This window comes from Drosophila bipectinata, chromosome 2L, assembly GCF_030179905.1.
Source record: "Drosophila bipectinata strain 14024-0381.07 chromosome 2L, DbipHiC1v2, whole genome shotgun sequence".
Lineage (NCBI taxonomy): Eukaryota > Metazoa > Arthropoda > Insecta > Diptera > Drosophilidae > Drosophila > Drosophila bipectinata.
The window spans coordinates 746,302-765,418 of record NC_091736.1 but is presented as its reverse complement, the minus strand read 5'-3'; the positions used below and the strand labels follow the sequence as shown (position 1 = coordinate 765,418).

The 19,117-nt window shown below is 52.0% G+C and overlaps 1 protein-coding gene across 11 annotated transcripts in view; it reads left to right on the top strand.

The window, feature by feature from the left end:
* The window catches only part of Cda5 (Chitin deacetylase-like 5), a 35,606-nt gene that overhangs the window by 12,616 nt on the left and 3,873 nt on the right, over window positions 1-19,117 (top strand). For 2 of the 11 annotated variants that reach the window (XM_043212717.2, XM_017250056.3), the window contains 7 exons: window positions 7,890-8,440; window positions 10,101-10,297; window positions 10,567-13,068; window positions 13,530-14,106; window positions 14,174-14,220; window positions 14,527-14,997; window positions 15,619-18,471. In XM_043212717.2, coding sequence (XP_043068652.2) covers window positions 7,890-8,440; window positions 10,101-10,297; window positions 10,567-13,068; window positions 13,530-14,106; window positions 14,174-14,220; window positions 14,527-14,997; window positions 15,619-18,471 — 7,198 coding nt within the window. The remainder of the gene's footprint in view (window positions 1-7,889; window positions 8,441-10,100; window positions 10,298-10,566; window positions 13,069-13,529; window positions 14,107-14,173; window positions 14,221-14,526; window positions 14,998-15,618; window positions 18,472-19,117) is intronic. The other 9 variants (XM_070276903.1, XM_070276904.1, XM_070276906.1 and 6 more) reach the window with 9 other exon arrangements.

The following is a 19,117-nucleotide window of genomic DNA, read 5'->3' as shown; positions in this document are numbered from 1 at the left end:
TATGTCAGCAGCCCAGACCGCGAGGTGAACGCACCATTCATCACCGACGGTCCCGTTTAAAAAGTAAAGACGTCCAGCCCAGCCTCATCGGGAGGCATTAATCAAGCGGCGGCCTAATGGCCACTCACTCGGCCCAATGCAGGCCTCCAGTGGCCGGAATGGAAAGAGCGATCGGGTGCCAAAACTATCAAGTCAACGGCTGCATGACAGGCCATAAAAACTGCCTCCGAATGGCACTCTGCGAGTGGCATGTCAAAACCACAAAACTGCGACTGCCGACTCACAATTGGAAGTGCAGGGGCGTCGTCCTCGTGCCGTTGGCGAGAAATGCATATTGGCTAATTATTTCGGGCAATTCGCCAAATCGTGAAAAGCGGAAGCTTCAATTGGTAGCCGAACAATGAGCGGAAATCGAGGCCCAGGTTCGAAAGTTGAACGATCGAGTTAAGAAGCTCTCGGAAGGCGCCGGATGATAACACATTCGCAGACCCCAGACCTCAGACCTCAGACCCCAGACAATGCCCCCCAACCCTCCGTTGGGGAGATAATTGTGGCACTCGCTCGTGCCTCCATTCTCCGCGAGCATTGTGTGGAAAATTCGAAAGGAGTTACCGCCGAGTTGGCTAAAATAATTGATCGTAAAACATTAACGATACCCATGGCAAATTTCAATAAAACAACTCTCGCAGTTTGGACACCAATCTGTATTGTTTAAGAGATCATTTTATTACGCAGCAGTGAGCCCCATTATGCCTGCAGTTTATTGGAAAACAATGTTTACAGTTTGTGTTGTATGGCTGAGTTTAGAAACAAATAGATGGCCATAAAAATATAGTATTATATTTCCAAAAAGAACCACTTAAGCTGCAAAGTCTTAAATCTTTAATGACAGTTTGATGCTTTTCTAAGGTTACTATTCAGCTTTAAAGTTTCAATTATTGCTCTGTTAGACGTTAAAGAAATAATAGTCCGGCGAGCTGCCTTGCCACTTCCAGCTAGTGTTGCAAGTACTAAGATTTTCGGGCACACGTCTAGTGCCGCAACAAGTACGGGAATGTAAAGCAGTAGCCCCGCAAATGTGAACAGATTTCCGGCACTATCAACTTGTGTCTTGTTGCATGCTCGTTGGACTGGTCATTGTTGCAGTTGCAGCCTCGCTTGCCGCAGTTGCCGCTGAGCCTGCCCCTGCTCCGGTGCTTATCAAATTCATTTAAATGAAAAGTGAAAGGAAAATGGCTATTGCCACTAAGCTCTTATGACTGCCGCGCCGAGTGTGTCAGCCTCAAATTTGTCGCAACCACTAGACTGTACTCGATCATCTGGGCAATCCAACCTTTGCTGTCAGGGTTTCTTATGGCGATGCGACGCACTTCCGCACACCTGTGTGGCAGAAGAACCCCAGTACCAAAGACAGTTTCGACTAATCTTCCAAAGAAACTTCCTCGCGATGGGTCTTGGCTCAGTACTTGGATCAGCAGTTTTCGTAGCGACTGGCGTGTCTAATAGATTCGGGTACCTTGACCCGCGGGAGTCTGTGTCAAAAGCAGCTCCACCACCAGTCGAACGGTAAACTGTGCGGCAAGCCCCGCGATGAGCCGCGATCCACTGATGCAGAAACAACTAACTGTATGTAAATTTTGGCTCTCGGCTATCGGCTATCCACACGCTGTAAGTGCTTCCTTCGATTTTGATGATGTTTCGTGAAATTTATGGTTTGTTGCCTTTGCAATTTGTTACCGCCGACCACTAACCACCGCCCACCGTTTTGTTTTCGCTTGTTTTCTTCGTGGATGAGGGATAGGCCGTGACCTTCGCAGGCACAAGAAGGCACCAGAGGAGGCGGGCCCGTCTTCAGTCTTCGGTCTAGTCGGCGGGCTGGTCTCCGCCGCGGTCAAGGCAAGCAGCAACCTGGTGTTCCGATGGATACACGCTTGATTATTCGGCGGGGGTTTTCGTCCGAAGTCGTGTCCTAAGCAGTGTTGCAATTCTGGTCACATGAACATGATCCATGATCCATTGATCTGTAGCTCTGAGGGACTTCATGTAGTAAACAGCTAAAGACAAAGCAATCGCAGCAGATCGCCCTCCCAGCCACTTGCAACATCGAAATCAGTCTCTCATTTGTGGAGCAAATCACGCGTCACACTCGGGCGGCTTCCATTCCCATTCCTAGCCCAAGTCCGATTCCTATTCCCATTCCCATTCCCAGTACTGTGGTCTCATTGCAAATGCGACACACGACCAGTACAGCGCATAAATCGAACGACTATTGCCAGTTGCAAGCGAAAGTGATCGATTTTGAAGTGGGCGTGGCTGGAGCGGGCCTTGCGCCACCACAACGTTGTCGCCGTGGTTTCGCTTTAGACTAGTTAGTCTGGTCTAGTTGCTGCCACTAGCAAAAAGATCTGAGATACCAGCACACGAGCAGGCTGTCTGTCTGTCTGTCTGTCTGCTGGCTGGCGGTTATGCAACATTCTCGGTTTGACCCACTTTCCCGGCTGTGTTTCTGTGCTTTTTGTCGCCACTGCTGGGCAGCGGCAGCATTCACTTTTGGGCCACCCAAATGCAAATGTGGTTTATGGCTGACGGCAAGGAATGTCATTGGGAGGGAGGGTCTTGGAGTCCCTAGAACAGCCAGAAAACTGCAAAAGCCCAAGGATTGAGGGCATTCCAGACCCGGACCAGAAACGACTGCCATACTTCGACCGAATTTGAAAGTTGGCTGCCAATTAACATTTTGAAAAGCTGCCCAGTGGATAAAATCGTGTGCCACAAGTGTCATATTGCCAGTCATAACGAGAGTGGTTTGGCGCTGCGTGCCTCGCAAGCCAACTTGGCGAGGACAGGTGGCTTGGACGACCATATGGCCCACTCCACCAGCACATTCTGGGGCGCACCACTTTCGAATTGGTTCACAGGATCACGTAGAGCCGGGCCGATGGCTGGAGCCGACCGAATAATCGACTTTGGCGAGCCAGAGATCATTAGGAGGTGATAAACCAAAGTCGAATGGGGCACACAAAAACCCAAAAACCCCTCGGCCTAGCGGCTCGCAAGTGGGCAAAGAAAGTACGAGCTGCAATTGGAGCATTCTCCCCCAAAAACAGTCGAAAGGAAAAGCGGTCGATTGTTGGCAACACAAAGCCAGCAAGTCCACTAAGCCAGTCGATAGGCACGTTGCATAATAGCCGAAAAGCGCTTTAGGCCGCAGCTCTACTTAGTCTTTGAATGTGGGCCCCAGCCACGACGAAAGGAAAGCAATGAGGCAAGAGCCAGAGCCAGAGCCTGAGTAAGTGCTGCATATTTCCTGTTTTGTGGTACACTCGAAATGGTTCACTACGCCATCGCTGCTCATGGCGATTATTTCATTTTTACTTTGTATGCCATCTCCGAATGCGACTGCCAAGCCGGGACCAAGTCCAAGTCCCCTAAATCTGTCATGCCGCCGAACGCTGAAATCGAAATGGAAAATTGGTTCATTTTGATGACACGGCCAGATGTTGTCTTCTCCGCTTGCTAAGTGATGCTTTCATCGCTTTCTGATGGATAGGCTGCCTCCAGGCTCATCGCAGCAGCTCATCAGCTTCCTCAGAAGACAAATTGTGTTGTAAGTCGCTTTGATAACCTTTTGAGGTCCAGTAGGTCCTTCAGTAGCATTAATCGGGGACCTATTATATTTATTGATCGAGATTATAGGCTCTAACTTTTTAATGTAGGCGATGTGTCTTTAACACAACTTATAATGCCCCCTGAATATATACAAACTTAAACCTTATGGGAGTTAAAGTTTCCTAATCGAAATTGTATATTTGCATTTATTACCTCCCAAAGAATACTGTCTTGTTTTACTTTCTAAAGCGACAGTCACACACGGCATTTCGTAATACCCCGAGACGGCTCAATCTCTTTTCTGCTCGACCCAACTCGTGGCTAATTGTTTGTGGCTTGTTGGAGTAAAAATTTACGACCCGCTGGTAGCAACAGTTTAGAAACGCACTGCTTTAACAGTTGGAGCACGTGCCGGCGGAAGACTGGACGGCGGGGCTATTTCCCCATCCCACAGCTCGTCGCCGGAAAGTGCAGCTGGGGTCGCAGACTTTTCCTTTAAAAAGAAACTGAAACCACAACCGATGCTCCTGCTAGTTAGTTTCCTTCGCGTGTGAAATTGTGAATGGAATCAGCAGGGAACCTGGCTGGACTCGCAGTCGTGGTCAGCTGAGCCGGGTTTCGTAATAAAAAGAAAACTTAACGAACGAATGCAACAATTGGGGCGGCTGTCTTTGCCGCCCCTTCGAGGCTTGGCGCCACGCCCCCTCCCTTTCATTGATTTGGGCAGTCGATTGAAAACGAAAACAAACGAAAGTGCGCCCCAGAGCCGTGAGCCGGGCCGTGATTTATATTTCCGTCTAGCGGGCTGGCGTGCGTTTAATTGCGGACCGCACCCAGCGAATCGAAAGACTGAGGCAACAAACTTGCCGCGGTCAGTCGCGCTTAATTAAAAGTTCAATCGCGAGGCACGCGAAATCGAAATTGAGCCATCCACTGAACATGCCAAAAGAAATTTGCTTTCCGACCACTTAATTAAAGCCAAAGGGCCCCCAAGAAGGGGCAAGCGAGCGAGTGCCATGGTGTCGAAACTGGCCGAGAGACCCTATTCTTTTTGGCCGCTTTTGTGCAGAAACCCGATGTGGTAAAGTGGCTCATTACGGTGGACATAAATCAGATCCATGCGGCTGCCAAACGAGGTGGCAATTAGTGCAATGTTTCGCGCCATTTGTCTAAATTTGGCCATGCTATTGGCGGTTGCCAATTTTATGGCCTCAAATAAGTCGGAGGCAGTGTTGAAATGCCGCCTGGGCTGGCCAGGTCGGGCTGACGCATCGCCGGAGTAGCTCGGTCCGAGGCCCGGGAACGCCTCATCAACACGTCGTTAAGAGTTAGTTTTAAGGCTCAAGACGTTAGAGCAGAGCCGCTTTGCATAAATTAGCGCCTTGCGATCGGAAGCGGTTAATCAATGCCACCACTCTGGTGACACACGGCCTAATCTCTTGGCGAGTCACCGCTAGAAATCACAGCTCGGACATCCCAGCCGTGAAGGGTCACTTATAAATATTCAGCGCTTAGCGATACGACACTTTTATTGACTTTAAATGCCCAGCACCACTCGATAGCCATTCAATAAATTGATAATAAAATGCCCCACGCTGATCTTCGGCGAGTTGTCCAAACACGATGCTCGTTTATCCGAGTGCCGTGTTTTATGGTCGCTTCCGACTGGCATGAAAGTCAAGTTGCTCATCAAGCCACGTTTTATGGCCGAGAAGTTGTTGGTCGAGTGCACTTTGGGCACATCGTCGGTGGAAAGGCCAACGGCTGGGAAGCCAAGAGGTCGTAAAGCTCTCGGCACGCTTCCGAATTTACATCTCTTGGGGGGCTGGCTCTGCAGCTTCTTTGGGCCATGGAAGTGCTCCATTGAGTGGTGCTCCTCGGAGGCCTGAGAGCGCGGCAGAATGACATTCTTTTCCTTCAACATGAGCCCCAACAAGTGGGGCTAACTGCGAAAAAAGCCAATCCAAACAACCAAAAAGCGCCAAAGAAAACCAATCAGGCTTATGGTCGAATTACTACGGATTGCATAACTGCAGTCGAGCCCCAGCTTGGCTTTGCACTGCAAAAAGTGATTCCGAGTGCTTTTAATAGGTTTCGAGTAAGAAAAGCTGGCTTGTATTCACACAGTGCTCCAGTGTACCCTCCTAGCTGTGGCTTTTTAGCTCCGCTTGTAACTTAGTGGAGCAGAAAGTACGATTGCATAGCTCCCGCGGCGGCGACACAAACGCAATAACAAGCGGCCAACACAACTCCAGCACAATGGCCAACAACAAAGGCTGCAAATGCAAACAGCCGAGTGCGGGGGCCGTCCGGCCAGTGGCTAATACAAATGTCATCCGTACGGATGGCAGGCCCGGCCACTCCGGCATGGCCAATTGCCGCTGGCACGTGATTTGCTTGCGTTGCCAGCCAGCAGCACGTCGTATATCAGTCGCAGTCTCAGTCTCAGTCTCAGTCGGTCAATGTAGCTCTGGAGGCTCGGAAAGTCTGCGACGTTTTTGCGCGTTAATTACACAATTTGTGGAGCGTGCCGGCTGCACTGCATGCCAAGTGCGAGGGGCAGGGGGCTGGCCGGGGGAGGGACGCCCTCCCGGAGCCTTGACACTGTTTCTGCTCAACTACGTGAAAGTCTTAGGAATTCAGTCCTATGATTACTTCAGTCGACTCCTTTCTCCCCCACTGTTGTCGGCAAATACTGGAGCACAGTGGGGCGACGTGTACCTTGAATTAGCGATTCATCTACGCCCAATCACAAAAGCTAGCAGATTTTGGCTGCTTTATTGCAAAAGTGAATGGAACCAGCGGGCTCATCAGAGAGGCTCAGGCAACGTGCCCCACGAATAGCACGAGTCGGGTCAAAAGTGCCACATAACGGCCTATTATTGCAAGGGATGTCATCGGGAGAACATACTCTAGAGAAGGGAATCTGTTATTATATTTATTTCATAAATATTTAAAATTCTCCTTTCAAGGGTCATAGACTCAGACGCCAAAACCGAGACCCGAAAGCATTCTAAAGCGAGTTCCAGCCCACCAAATATGAATGCTCGGCCCAACCCAGCTCTTATGCAACTTAAACGCTGCACTCGACCGGGGGCTGGGACTAGTTAATTTATTGGGTATCGTCATGTAATAAAACAGATAGGCAGCCAGCAACGAATTATTGCAATCCGCCATCCGGAGTACAGAGTACGGAGTACGGAGTCGCCTTGGAACCGCCGTACTTGGCGTTGTTTGCGCAGCATTTAGCTGCAATAACTTTGATTGCAAAGAATTGATTTCAATTGAATTCAAATTGAGCCCCAATTGTTCGGAGTAATCAGTTTTTGGTATTTGTGTTTAGTGGGGCTTTGTTGCCTCGAATTTGGGCTCGCTGCCGACTTCCCCGACCACACTATACTATATTGGTTGGAGCCGAGCTCGTTCTGCTTTGAGGTCAGCTCTTATTTGGGTGCAGTTACCTTTCCGAAGCATAAACCGGGCTTATAACGGCACGTTTTTATAATTAAAAACTTTTTTATCCGCAAATTGTCGCCACTTGATGGCTGATTCAGCGAAAACTCGGTGCTTTGGCTCTTTTGGATGCTGGCGAGGTATATTATGGCCATAAACTTTGGGTCTTATGCAACCACCACACATGGGCCGTTCTTTCTCCTTTCCGTGGGCCGTTGCTCAATTAACATTCCGGACCCGTGCGGCACAAATAACCCACTCGAGGGGAATAAACTCCAAACGATTATTAAACTTTAAGTGCCAAAAAAGGAACACATCGTCTTAAATGACATAACAGTACTCAAAAGCTTAATAATTTGGATCAAGAATCAAGATCCTTCTGTCCCTTTAGGTAAGATCTTTCCGCCATCTCTGTAGGCCGTTAAGCTATTAATATTTTTCGTTACGGAGCGTTTACGGCCACTTTTATGAAGCCAGCCAGTTTTATGGCCGGTGGCATTTAGCCTGAGAAGCTCGAGAAGGTCAAGCGGAGTAATAACAATTGGCAAAAAGTCTGCGGCTCGACTGCTCGCTTCTTTGTGTGAGGGAAATCTATTAAAAGAGCAAACAAAACCGTGACAGCTGCTGCACCTTGTGCCCCCATCCACAAGCTCTGTGCAGCATCCAATCAAGATGTTGCAACCACAACCGCCAGACAGGTGCAACTTGCAAAGGGCAAACATGTTTACGTTTAAGTTTAACCCGAAACAGTCCAAGTTCAAGTTTATAAATCCTAAATACCTCCAGATGGCTTCAAATAGTTAACCCTTTTCAATTCTCTCTTTCAGGATACACAGAGGCCCAGGGAAAGCGATCCTCCCGTGTCACCAGCTCCCGCGGCTTCGGCACCAACGTGAAATCCTCCAGCTCCAATGGCCTTAGCTTCGACTGCCCCGAGGAGTTCGGCTACTACCCCCATCCCACGGACTGCACCCAGTACTACGTGTGCGTCTTCGGCGGAGCCCTGCTGGAGAGCTGCACCGGCGGACTGATGTACTCGCACGAGCTGCAAACCTGCGACTGGCCCCGTAACGTGGGCTGCGAGCTGGTGGACACTTCCTCCTCTGCGGAGCGTGTTCCGTCCCGCAGCCAGGCCCAGACCCAGACGCAGCACGTCCCCAGTCGAGTCCGCTTCGGCTCAGCCTTCAGCAGCCCTGGCGCCGGTGCATCGAAGGCGCCCACTGTGGCCCCGCAGTACCACAGATCTCCGCCGCAGGTGATCCAGGCCCAGGTTCAGCACATCCCGCCGCCCCCGGAGCTGCGTGTGCCGCCGAATCCGGTGGTCACGTCCCGCGGTCAGCCGAAGCCTCTGCTCGACTCCCAGGAGGACATAGCGAAGGTGAGTGTTTTTTGGAAGACTATCCTCGCTAGATCGATCGGAGCAAGTGATCAAGTGGTTTGTGCTCATCGAAAACCAGTCTTTACCCTGAAGAAATATTTATGAGATAAGATCATGAATAATTTTCTAATGTTCAATACAAAGAATCACATTTCTGGTTTTTCACATATTATTTTAAATTATCTTGACACCATTGAGCCCTTAATTAAAATGAAATCGAACAACAATGGCATGATTATAATACCAAACTGGTTCTGCACAGAACGCATGACAAATGTCTTTAATCATTTTTAGGCTTAAACATAAAAACGGTTCGTCGACGAAGCCGACGAACGTATACTTTTCAGGTTAAACATTTTATCTTTCTTATGAAATTTTCGGATTTTTTGTTACTTTTTCCATCGAGACTCCCATGAAAACTGGGCAATGTATGGGGAGTACCCCTATGGCCCACAGCGATGTCCATATCTTTGCCAGTTTTTGTCCGATCCTTAAGCGGAATACCTTAAACGATTTCTAGATCGATTCTCCACCAATCTGCATCAAAACCCCAAGGCAAAAATATTTTCAGATTTTTTGTTACTTTTTCCATGGAGACTCCCATGAAAACTGGGCAATGTATGGGGAGTATCCCTATGGCTCACAGCGATGTCCATAACTTTTCCAGTTTTTGTCCAATCCTTAAGCGGAATACCTTAAACGATTTCTAGATCGATTCTCCACCAATCTGCGTCAAAACCCCAAGGCAAAAATATTTTCAGATTTTTTGTCAATTTTTCCATGGAGACTCCTATGAAAACTGGGGAGTGTATGGGGAGTACCCCTATGGGCCAGTGCGATGTCCATATCTTTGCCAGTTTTCGTCCGATCCTTGAGCGGAATACCTTAAACGATTTCTAGATCGATTCTCCACCAATCTGCATCAAAACCCCGAGGCCATAAAATTTTCAGATTTTTTGTCAGTTTTTCCATGGCGACACCCATGAAAACTGGGCAATGTATGGGGAGTACCCCTATGACCCACAGCGATGTCCATATCTTTGCCAGTTTTTGTCCGATCCTTAAGCGGAATACCTTAAACGATTTCTAGATCGATTCTCCACCAATCTGCATCAAAACCCCAAGGCAAAAATATTTTCAGATTTTTTGTCAATTTTTCCATGGAGACTCCTATGAAAACTGGGGAGTGTATGGGGAGTACCCCTATGGGCCAGTGCGATGTCCATATCTTTGCCAGTTTTCGTCCGATCCTTGAGCGGAATACCTTAAACGATTTCTAGATCGATTCTCCACCAATCTGCATCAAAACCCCGAGGCCATAAAATTTTCAGATTTTTTGTCAGTTTTTCCATGGCGACACCCATGAAAACTGGGCAATGTATGGGGAGTACCCTTATACCCACAGCGATCTCTATATCTTTGCCAGTTTTTGTCCGCTCCTTGAGCGGAATACCTCAAACGATTTTTAGAACGAAATGGCCTACAGCGATGTCTATTTCTCTGCCAGTTTTCATGCGATCCTTCACCAGGATACTTCAAAAGATTTCCACATCGAATCTCTGCTTTTCCTTGAAAATTTTTCCTCATTTAATAATTTCCTCCAATTAGAAGTTACAAAATAATTGGTAATATAATAATTATGATACCCGCGTTTGTGTAGCTGTACGCCGAAGCCCAAGAAACCTTGCCGCCCGTCGAAGAGGAGGAGTCTGATCGACAGCAGCGCGTGTACCGCGGACAGCCCAGTACCGTCAGTCAGGTGCAGCGAGACCGCGATGGAATCATTCACCAGGCAAGCATCAATGCCATCCCCCAGGCCGGGAAAATCGGATCGTACGCCTTCGGAACGGCCTACAGGTAAGCCAGCAGGACATCAACCCGCTTCTAGCTCTTGCTCGTAGAACTCATCCTTCGTGCTTCTCAATTGATGCCACTACTCTCTTTACTGATCTCCAAATTTTACGCCACTCTCATCGTATTACATGCTCTCTTCTCTCATACAATGCATACTGCACTATCTTTAAATCTTGCTCCAAATCGACACCGACACCTCGAACACTGAACTCTAAACTACGACCCCGAACTCCGGACTATCCGACTGCTCCGCCAAACCTGTACGAAAACAGCGAAAGCTTGGACGAAGACAGGACACTCGAAGACGAACTGGCACACAACCGACTCGATGGTGCAGACCAGGGTCGCCTGCGCAAGCGCCGCGATCTGGGCGACCAAGTCACCGAGAGTGTGACGCCCGAAACCAAAAATCACAGCGACTCCAACACATCCAGCGAAGTCGTAGAACCCGAAGACCCTACCACGCCACCGATCAGTGGGGAAACCTCCAACAGCTCCAACAACTCTCAGGAACACTTTGACGAGGCGGCTCCAGCCGTGACGAAGCCCATGAAGTATTCCTCGAAGATCAGCCAGCCCAAGAACCTGGCTTCTATGGAGTTCGACTACCAGCAGGTCACCGATGACGAGATGGAGCTGGAGGAGGAGGACACAGAGACTGGGGAGGACGTGGCGACCGGCGAGTCCAAGCGACGACCCCGCCAGCTGCGACCCGTGGGGCAGCGCTCCTCCAAGTGGCCGGGGCAGAACTACCGTGCCATTGACGCTCCCCCGCCAGCCCAGAACTTTCAGCAGCAACAGTCGGGATTCGCGTTTGGAAACTACAACCCCTACCTGACGCCGCCGAATCCCGCTAGCGCCCACACACACACCCAGGCACCCTTTGTGAACCACAACTACAACCAGCTCAGCCCAGGCTATCAGGCGTATCTCCACCAGGCACAGCAAGTAGCCCCCGCCGGACCGCTGCCCCAGCAGAAGGCAAAGGTCGTCTACACGGGCTACAACCTCTCACTTCCCCCGCCGCCGGTGGAGGATGACTTCCGGCCCATTGCCGGAAGCTACTATGGATCGGGCACCTCGTCAGGACCAGGGCCTGCTTCCAACACTCCCCGGCCGCAGCACTCGGGTCCAGGTGACCTGCTTCCCTACCTCATCCAGCAGCTGAAGGATTTGAAGGAGAGGCGCAAGCAGTTGCAAGCGGAGAACTTCTCCTACTTCCACCTGGATAATCAGCCGGTTACCCAGTCATCCTCCACGGCTCTTCCGGCTGCTCCCTCCACGGCGCAAGCTCCGTTTTCGTACTACTCCCAGGTGGATCCTTTGAAGCCGTCCCAGCAGCAGGTCACTCCCAACGGCCAGTACAGCACAATGGGCGGGTTCTACAACAACCAACAGGTCTCGAGCTATCCGGGAAAGCTGGTCTCTCAGTACAGCATAGGAACAGACACCGAGGCGCAGAGGAGCACGACGGAGAGCAGCTACTTCCAGTACAACATCGTGGCAAACCAGAAGATGAAGGGCGTCTTTAGCTCGGAGCGTCCCAACCAAATAGGGCATTCGGCCGTCAAGCTGCGGCCGCCCGTGACCCCCGTGCACGTAGTCTCCGCCCCAAATCTCGCCTTCAACAGGCACAACAGCCTGCAGCAGGTGCCCTTCCGGGACTTCTCGCACCTGCCGGTGGGTATTAGCTACGCCAGCAACAGTACCATGCCGGAATCCTACCAGACATTCACCAAGTCGATCAGCACCACGGAGCCGCCCAGCACTACTGCCAAGTCTAAGCTCACCAACTTCCAGTTCAACGTGCACGAGTTCATGGCCAATCTCAAAAACAGCGACCTGGCCAGCGTCAATCCGGCGCTGAATCCCCTCATTAAGTACTTCAAACAGGTCAGCAGTGATGGCCCTGCAAGTGGAAACGGAAGTCTGCGCAACACCCTAGTCCAGGGCCCCAGCTCCACCAGTCAGGTTCCTCCGACGACGGCCAGTTCGCCGCCCACGCAAAAGCCTCGGATAAGGACCAAACCGACCTCGCCCACTGCGACTCCTCCGACAACCACGACGAGGGCCCTCAAGGGCTACGAGAGCTTCATCAAGGGCATTCAAAAGCAGCTCAGCAAGCAGACCAGCTCCACCCAGACTTCTGCTCCGACCCCGCCGCCGACTACTCCGCGAGTGACGTCCACAACGACCCTCGAGAGCGTGGACTACTACGATGAAGACTACGAGGAGGACGAGGAGGACATTTTGCCGCCCTCGCAAATGCCGCCATACATGCCCATGTCGGAGACCATGGCCCCGCCACGGCCTCAAATGGTCACAGAGTCGCCGGGCAAGCTGCGCCCTCCCAACTTTCAAACAGGCTTCCTGGAAGCCACCACCACTCGTCGTCCATTCCCAAACTTCTCGCAACTGAACCAGCCAAACGTGGAGACCGGAGTGCCCTCTTTCATCAGCTTCCCCAGCGACATATTCCAGGAGCTGAAGCAGCGGCTACCCCAGCTCACAGAGACTAGTCTGCGGGTCACAACCACCGCTCCACGCATCACGCGTCCCACGCCCACTACTCTCATCTCAACCACTCCAAGCAGCACCACTCGAGGGCGGTTCACCACACGGCCCCGCTCCAGAGGGCAACAGAAGTGGATGACGTCGGCGCCGGAGATCCCCGGCAGCAACAAGACTGAAATCGAATCGAACAGCAAACACAGCAGCCTAGGCGGCCTGCAGCTGAACTCCATCCACACCGCAGCCGGTGGGGAGCGACACAGGTAGATATGAGAGACACGGGAGGTGGCTCGCTGCTGGATGAAACTTTGTGCCGCTACACAAGATACAGATACACGAGATACAGCCGATAAATGTACATATACCATATACGACCCGTTACTAAGCGATCACCCGCGGATCGAACCTGTACAGTTGACTAAACAAAATGTTCTGGACTGGGCTACTCTAACTCTAACCTAACTCCTAACCAAATATAACCCGATCTCTAACTCATCATCTAACTTCTGCTCCCGCCTGTCTATGCCCATCTGACCTCTGGTATATCTAACTCCTCGTTTTAATGAACTGTGTTCTGATCTCGTTTACCCATTTCTCTCCCCTGTTGCCAACATATCTCCATTATCTCCCATTATCTAATTGCTGTAAATAATCTGCGCCACTCACTCGACAACATCTCATCATCACTCCCAAAATCCAATCCAACCACGTGTGTGTTGTACAGAGTCGAGTCATCCTCACCGTCATCGCTGGGGGCGCCGCCACCACCCGCTAACATCTTTGTACAGCCCACGCCTCAGGCACAGCCACAGCCACAAGAACTCAGTCGTAACTACTACAATGCATCCATATTTAACCATGGGAGCGGGAGCGGGGGTGGCTACCAGCAGCATCAGCAGCAGCAGGTTCCGCAGCATCAACAACAGCTACAACCGACACCATTCCAACAAGCTCAAGTGCAACAAGCGCCACAACAGCAGCCACCACATCAGCAGCAGCAGGCGCAAGCCCCATCACATCCCTATGACTCATCCTATTATTCTATTTACGACGACGATATCGATTTATACAGGGACATAGAGTACCAGCAGCAGCAGCAGCAGGATCAGCGGGATCAGCAGCAACAGCAGCAGCCTCCGCCTGCCGCGCAGTACCAGCCGGTCGTGCGCCAGCAGCAGACTCAGTCCACCTACCGACCAATCGAGCTGTCTGCCACGCCCACCCCACCCCAGAAGGCATCTTACGGTAACCAGCCCACCCTGGTTTACAGCACGGACTACGATGAGGACGTCAATGCTCAGGTAAGTAGCGACAGGAAATCCAGAAGTGCCACCAACTAAACTTTCCTCTTATGCCTCCTTTGGCCAGATCGAGCAGGATAACGTTTACGATCAACCGACCCGATCGCCTCCGAGGTAAGTAACCATAGATAACAAGCTCACCGCGTCATTACTCAAGTTCGGGGCATCTTGATCTTGAAACTCATCCATCGACGGAGGTATCACCCACACAGAAACAGTCAGCCTAGCAGAGCAATCTAACCCCAAACCGCACCGAAGAATACCCTTCCGTGTTAGACCCCTAGAACCCGGTCGGGTTAGCCATATAGACCCCAGATAGAGTCCTGTCGAACACTAGCTGCACACAATCCACACACACACATCAAAATTCACACACTTCTGCCAAAGACCCACCATACATACAATACATTTATCTACCAGGCCGGAGCAAGTGGCTATCCAACGGCTTGCCACGCCCTCGAGCGCCCCCTCCTCGACCACTCCAGCTGCCCGCCCGGATATCCGGACCTACTATGACACGCTGACCACCCCAGATGGCTCTGGCTTGAGTCAGCCCGACTACAGCTACTCCAGTTCGGCGGAGTACGCCTACGGCTCGCCGGAGGACTATGACCAGAGCGAGGCCACTCTGACGCGAACGAAGCCCCGCTCCGAGGCGGACGACTACGACCTCTCCGCCAATGTGGTTGGCCCAACCGGAAAGAGTGCCACTGCCGCCCCGACTCGGGCCAAGAACTCGAAGTCCACTCCTGCCATCGACAGGAGCCCCACGAAGAGTTCCTCCTTTCCCACGACACAAGCCGTAAAGGTTACAAAGCCCACAACCACCACCACCACCACAACAACTACAAGTACAACCACACCACCACCATCAACGACAACTCCAAAAAGGTATAGGTATTTTGAGAGACCCATTGCCAAAAAGAGAAATTCTCGCAGATAGCTGACCTTAGGCGCCTTAGTTCGTAAGATCTCATTAGATCACACCACCACAAAATACAGTACATACTAAGGTCGGAGCCATAGACATCATGGCCATCCGACAAGTTGTGGACCTCATCCATCTATCTATTATAAGCCAGGACTTTCCAACTCCAACAAACACAAATACACCCGCTTAGTTAGATAGTTCTCTCAAGCAGCTTTGCCGAAATCGCTTCGGGTTAGGATCTAGATTCTAGACCATTCTTATAAGCAACGCATCACGCCATCGATCTGAAACTCTGCTGACTGTTAGACCCTATCTCTGTCTCTCGAATCCCTGTACTGTGATTAAGAAATCTCTCCATTGCATGTCTACTCATAAGATAACTGATAGGTGTCGCGCAATATATGTATGTACTCTACGCATGAGCATGTACCGCCATCTCGAACGATAACCCGCTCCCCAACCCACTCAAATTCCGAAATCTGAGAACCAAAAGGCTAGTCAGGAAAAGGCCCACCGAACACAGCTAGGATAAGCTACTAACCATATGTGATTACTGATCTAAATACACGTCTCTTCAACAGCTCGAAAGCGCATGCAAATAAACCCCACAAGCCACACGTTCCCCAAAAGTCAAAGACCAAGTCCACCACACCCACACCCGCCACCACCACAGCCCCACAGGCTCCCCGAAAGCCGTCCACCACGACAACACCCCCCAAACTCAATCCCTCCACTTACAGCTCCAACCCCTTTCTCAAGTCAAAGCTTCAGAGCCTGGCCCAGTCGCTGGTCAGCCTAGTTTCCCCCAGTCAGTCGTCTCCACAAAAACCGACCCGATCCCCTCTCCCAGCCACCCATCCTTCACCTTCCTCGACCACCCAATGGCCCCTAGGGACCGATAGCGCGGGCAGCAGCCAAGTGGAGCAGGTCGAGACCGTCTTTGACGAGAGTCAGAACGTCCAGGTCCACACAGCCGAGGCGCCCAGCAGCCGCTCCTTCGAAACGAGCACTGCGCCGAGGTTCCTGGACTTTATCAATGCCGCCGCCTACGGCACCAGCCCGCGGGGCAATCTGTTGCATTCGGTGTCGGAGAAGCCCGTTAAGCCAGCCCCTAGGGAAGCTCTCTACCGGCCCCTCGAAGGACATCCCTCTCCGACAACGGACCAGCCGCAACAGCGAAAGCGCATTCAAACCTATATTTTGTCCGATGTAGAGCCTCAGAGCTTCAGGATTCCCGGAAACGAGAGAAAAGCGCCTTCTCAGGAGGAACTCATGGAGAGCTCCAGTACGTCTCGACCTAATAAGCATCCCATCCAGTACAGCCTGCAGAGTGGATCGCACGGATTCAGTTTGTTTGTGGAGCAGGCTGAGAATAAAACCACAACCTCAACTACTACAACAACCACAACCACGACAACGACTACTACAACCACGCCCGCCACCACACCTCAAGCAGATACCTCCGATGATTACGTGGAAATAGTACCCACCACATATGCCCCTCCTCTCCGCATTTGGCGCAACGGAAGACCCACTATTCAACAGGGATTCTACAGGCCGACCACTTCGAGTCCAATAACCACGTCTGATGCAAGGACGCCACCTCCAGCACCATTCGTCTCGAACACCCCGGACAGCGTGGAGTCCAGCAGCACCCTGAGGTCAACAACAGTGCCCAGGGCTCAGATTACCCCCAGCACCGAGAAGATCGTTGGCATGATTCCCAGCTTCACAGCCCGCGCCAACTTCCTGAAGGACAGTCTCAACAAAGTGACTCCCAACCCGGCAACGCGTTTCGTTTCGCCGTACAAGAGCCTGGAGAACCTGCTCCAGGAGGAGCGCCAGCACCAGCACAACCTGCGAACAACCTCGAGGCCCAGATACACGAACGCCCCCGCCTCGCCACCCTTCCTGCAGACGACGCCGAAGCCACCGAAGAGTCTGTTCCTCACCCCGACGTCGAGAAACACCAGCCAGGATGTCCTGGCCACCATGGCTTCTGGCAATGCCCGAAACTTCAGTGTCAGCGACGCCATTCTTAGCACGTTTAGCCCGCAAAGACCGGCACCCACCATGCTCCGGACAACGAGTACCACCACCACGAGCACTACCACCACGGAGCCTCCTCCGCCAACGGTGCCAACAACCACGACCCCAACCACCGTTTCCTCTGTTGTTGCTTCTTCGCCCCTTCGCGTCTCTCAGTTGCCAGGACGGCCCCGCGGCCGCTCCCGATACACAGTGCCCACTTCGAACAGCCTCGGCGATGTGGCGGACGAACCCACGACCTACGCCCCCAAGTTGAGGCTGCCCAACGGCTATGAGCCGAGCCCTTACGTAAAACGAAAGCCACATCGCATCCGAGTGTTCCGAGAGCCCACAGCTAAGCCGCAGGAGAAGTACGAGGTCTACAAGGCTGCCCTCCAGGCCACGGACTCCGGCTACGACCAACTTCCGTCAAAGTCGCTGAAGCGTAAACCCATCGAGAACGAGGCCAGCCTGCCGGACGAGCCACGGGCCGAGGCCCTGATCAGCCACCCGCTGGAAGCCAGGCAGCAGAACAGCCTTGAAGAAACGGTCAGCTCCACGGAGCACGTGGTGGCCATAACGGAGCGGCCGACGGTAAAGTTTCTCTACTCGAACAAGTACCGCCAGCAGACCGCGGAGCGCACGCTGGCGGAGAGTCTGCAAAATGCAGGATACATTTCCAGGGCACAGAAGTTCCGATCGGCCAATGTGCTGGAGCAACTGAAGCAGTTCCTGGCCGGCAGCGACAGCTCCAGCACCAGCGACGAGAGCGGCACGTCCCACTTCGTGGACGAGTACGCGGTGCCGGAAACAAACGCTGCCGTGGATGAGATCAAGAACCTGTATCTGACCACGGAGCAGTCGCTGCGCTCCACCACCCTGCCCGTCGCGCCCCCTCGATCCACCGCCGTCACAAGCTCGCCAAAAAGCTACTCCTTCCAGTCCTCCACCGCTCCCACCTCCACCAGCACTGTACGAACCACGACAGCCATCCCTGAACTTAGTACGCCCAGAACACCTCCGATAGCCCCTCCAGCTCAGCCAGCTCCCCCGAATCCGCCCACCCCCGCCTCAGCCACCACCACCGTCACTGCCACACCCCCCGCCACGTTTGCACTGCCCACTGCCCGCGCTTCGAGGGTGAACAATGTCATTAAGTCGTCGATCGCCGCGGTCCAATCCGGCGCGAGCGCTAGCCCCCCCTCCCCGGCGGGCTTCCAGCCGCAGCAGGGGCTGGCGGCGGGTAAAGGGAAGGTGCCCAAGTTCCAATTTGGCTTCGACCCCAGCATTGGCAAGCACTCGTCGAGCAGCATCAGCAATCCTGCCGCAGCCGCAGCCGCAACCTCCGCCTCAGTGAAGTGCTCAGATAGCACACTGAACGCCAAGTGCAACGAGATCCCGTCAAGGTACAGCCCAACACCCACCCACGCCCAGATCAGTAGATCGCTCTGTCTCCGTCTGTATTATCCTTCTATTAGAATCACCGTAATTCGTTCGAACACACCCAACAACCATATAGCCTCCCACTCAACACCGTATCGTACTGAAAGTACTGTTCTCCAGCTTCTCTAGTTCCTACTCTCTAGTCTCATCCACCCTCATTCCACCCACCTCTAATACCCGTACTTACGACACCCATACTGGTGATGTGGGCTCTAGTGGCTTCCACCGTAGAGACAGGCCAGAGTCCTGTCCTCGCCGCCCAGGAGTGAGACATGCTAGTCGCTACTAAATTCAAGCTGCTGTGTAAAATGTTGCAATAATCGTAGATAGTCCTAGATGCTAGAAGGTGTACGCATTAAAATTCCGATATCTGATCACGTAATCGTACCGGTGGTGGCCAGTTCAAGTTCACAAGTAGTGATTTATTCCCCACTGATCTTTTTCGTTTCTTAATTCTTATTTCTATTACTATTATTTGTATCGTCTTCATTTGCCGTAATTGGAAAGAATCGTGAGAACTAAGAGGTCTGGTACAAGTTCTTTAAATCAAAAGAGCCCCTCAATCGAAATTGTGTATTAGCCTTAAGACTACTGACTGACTGACCTTCG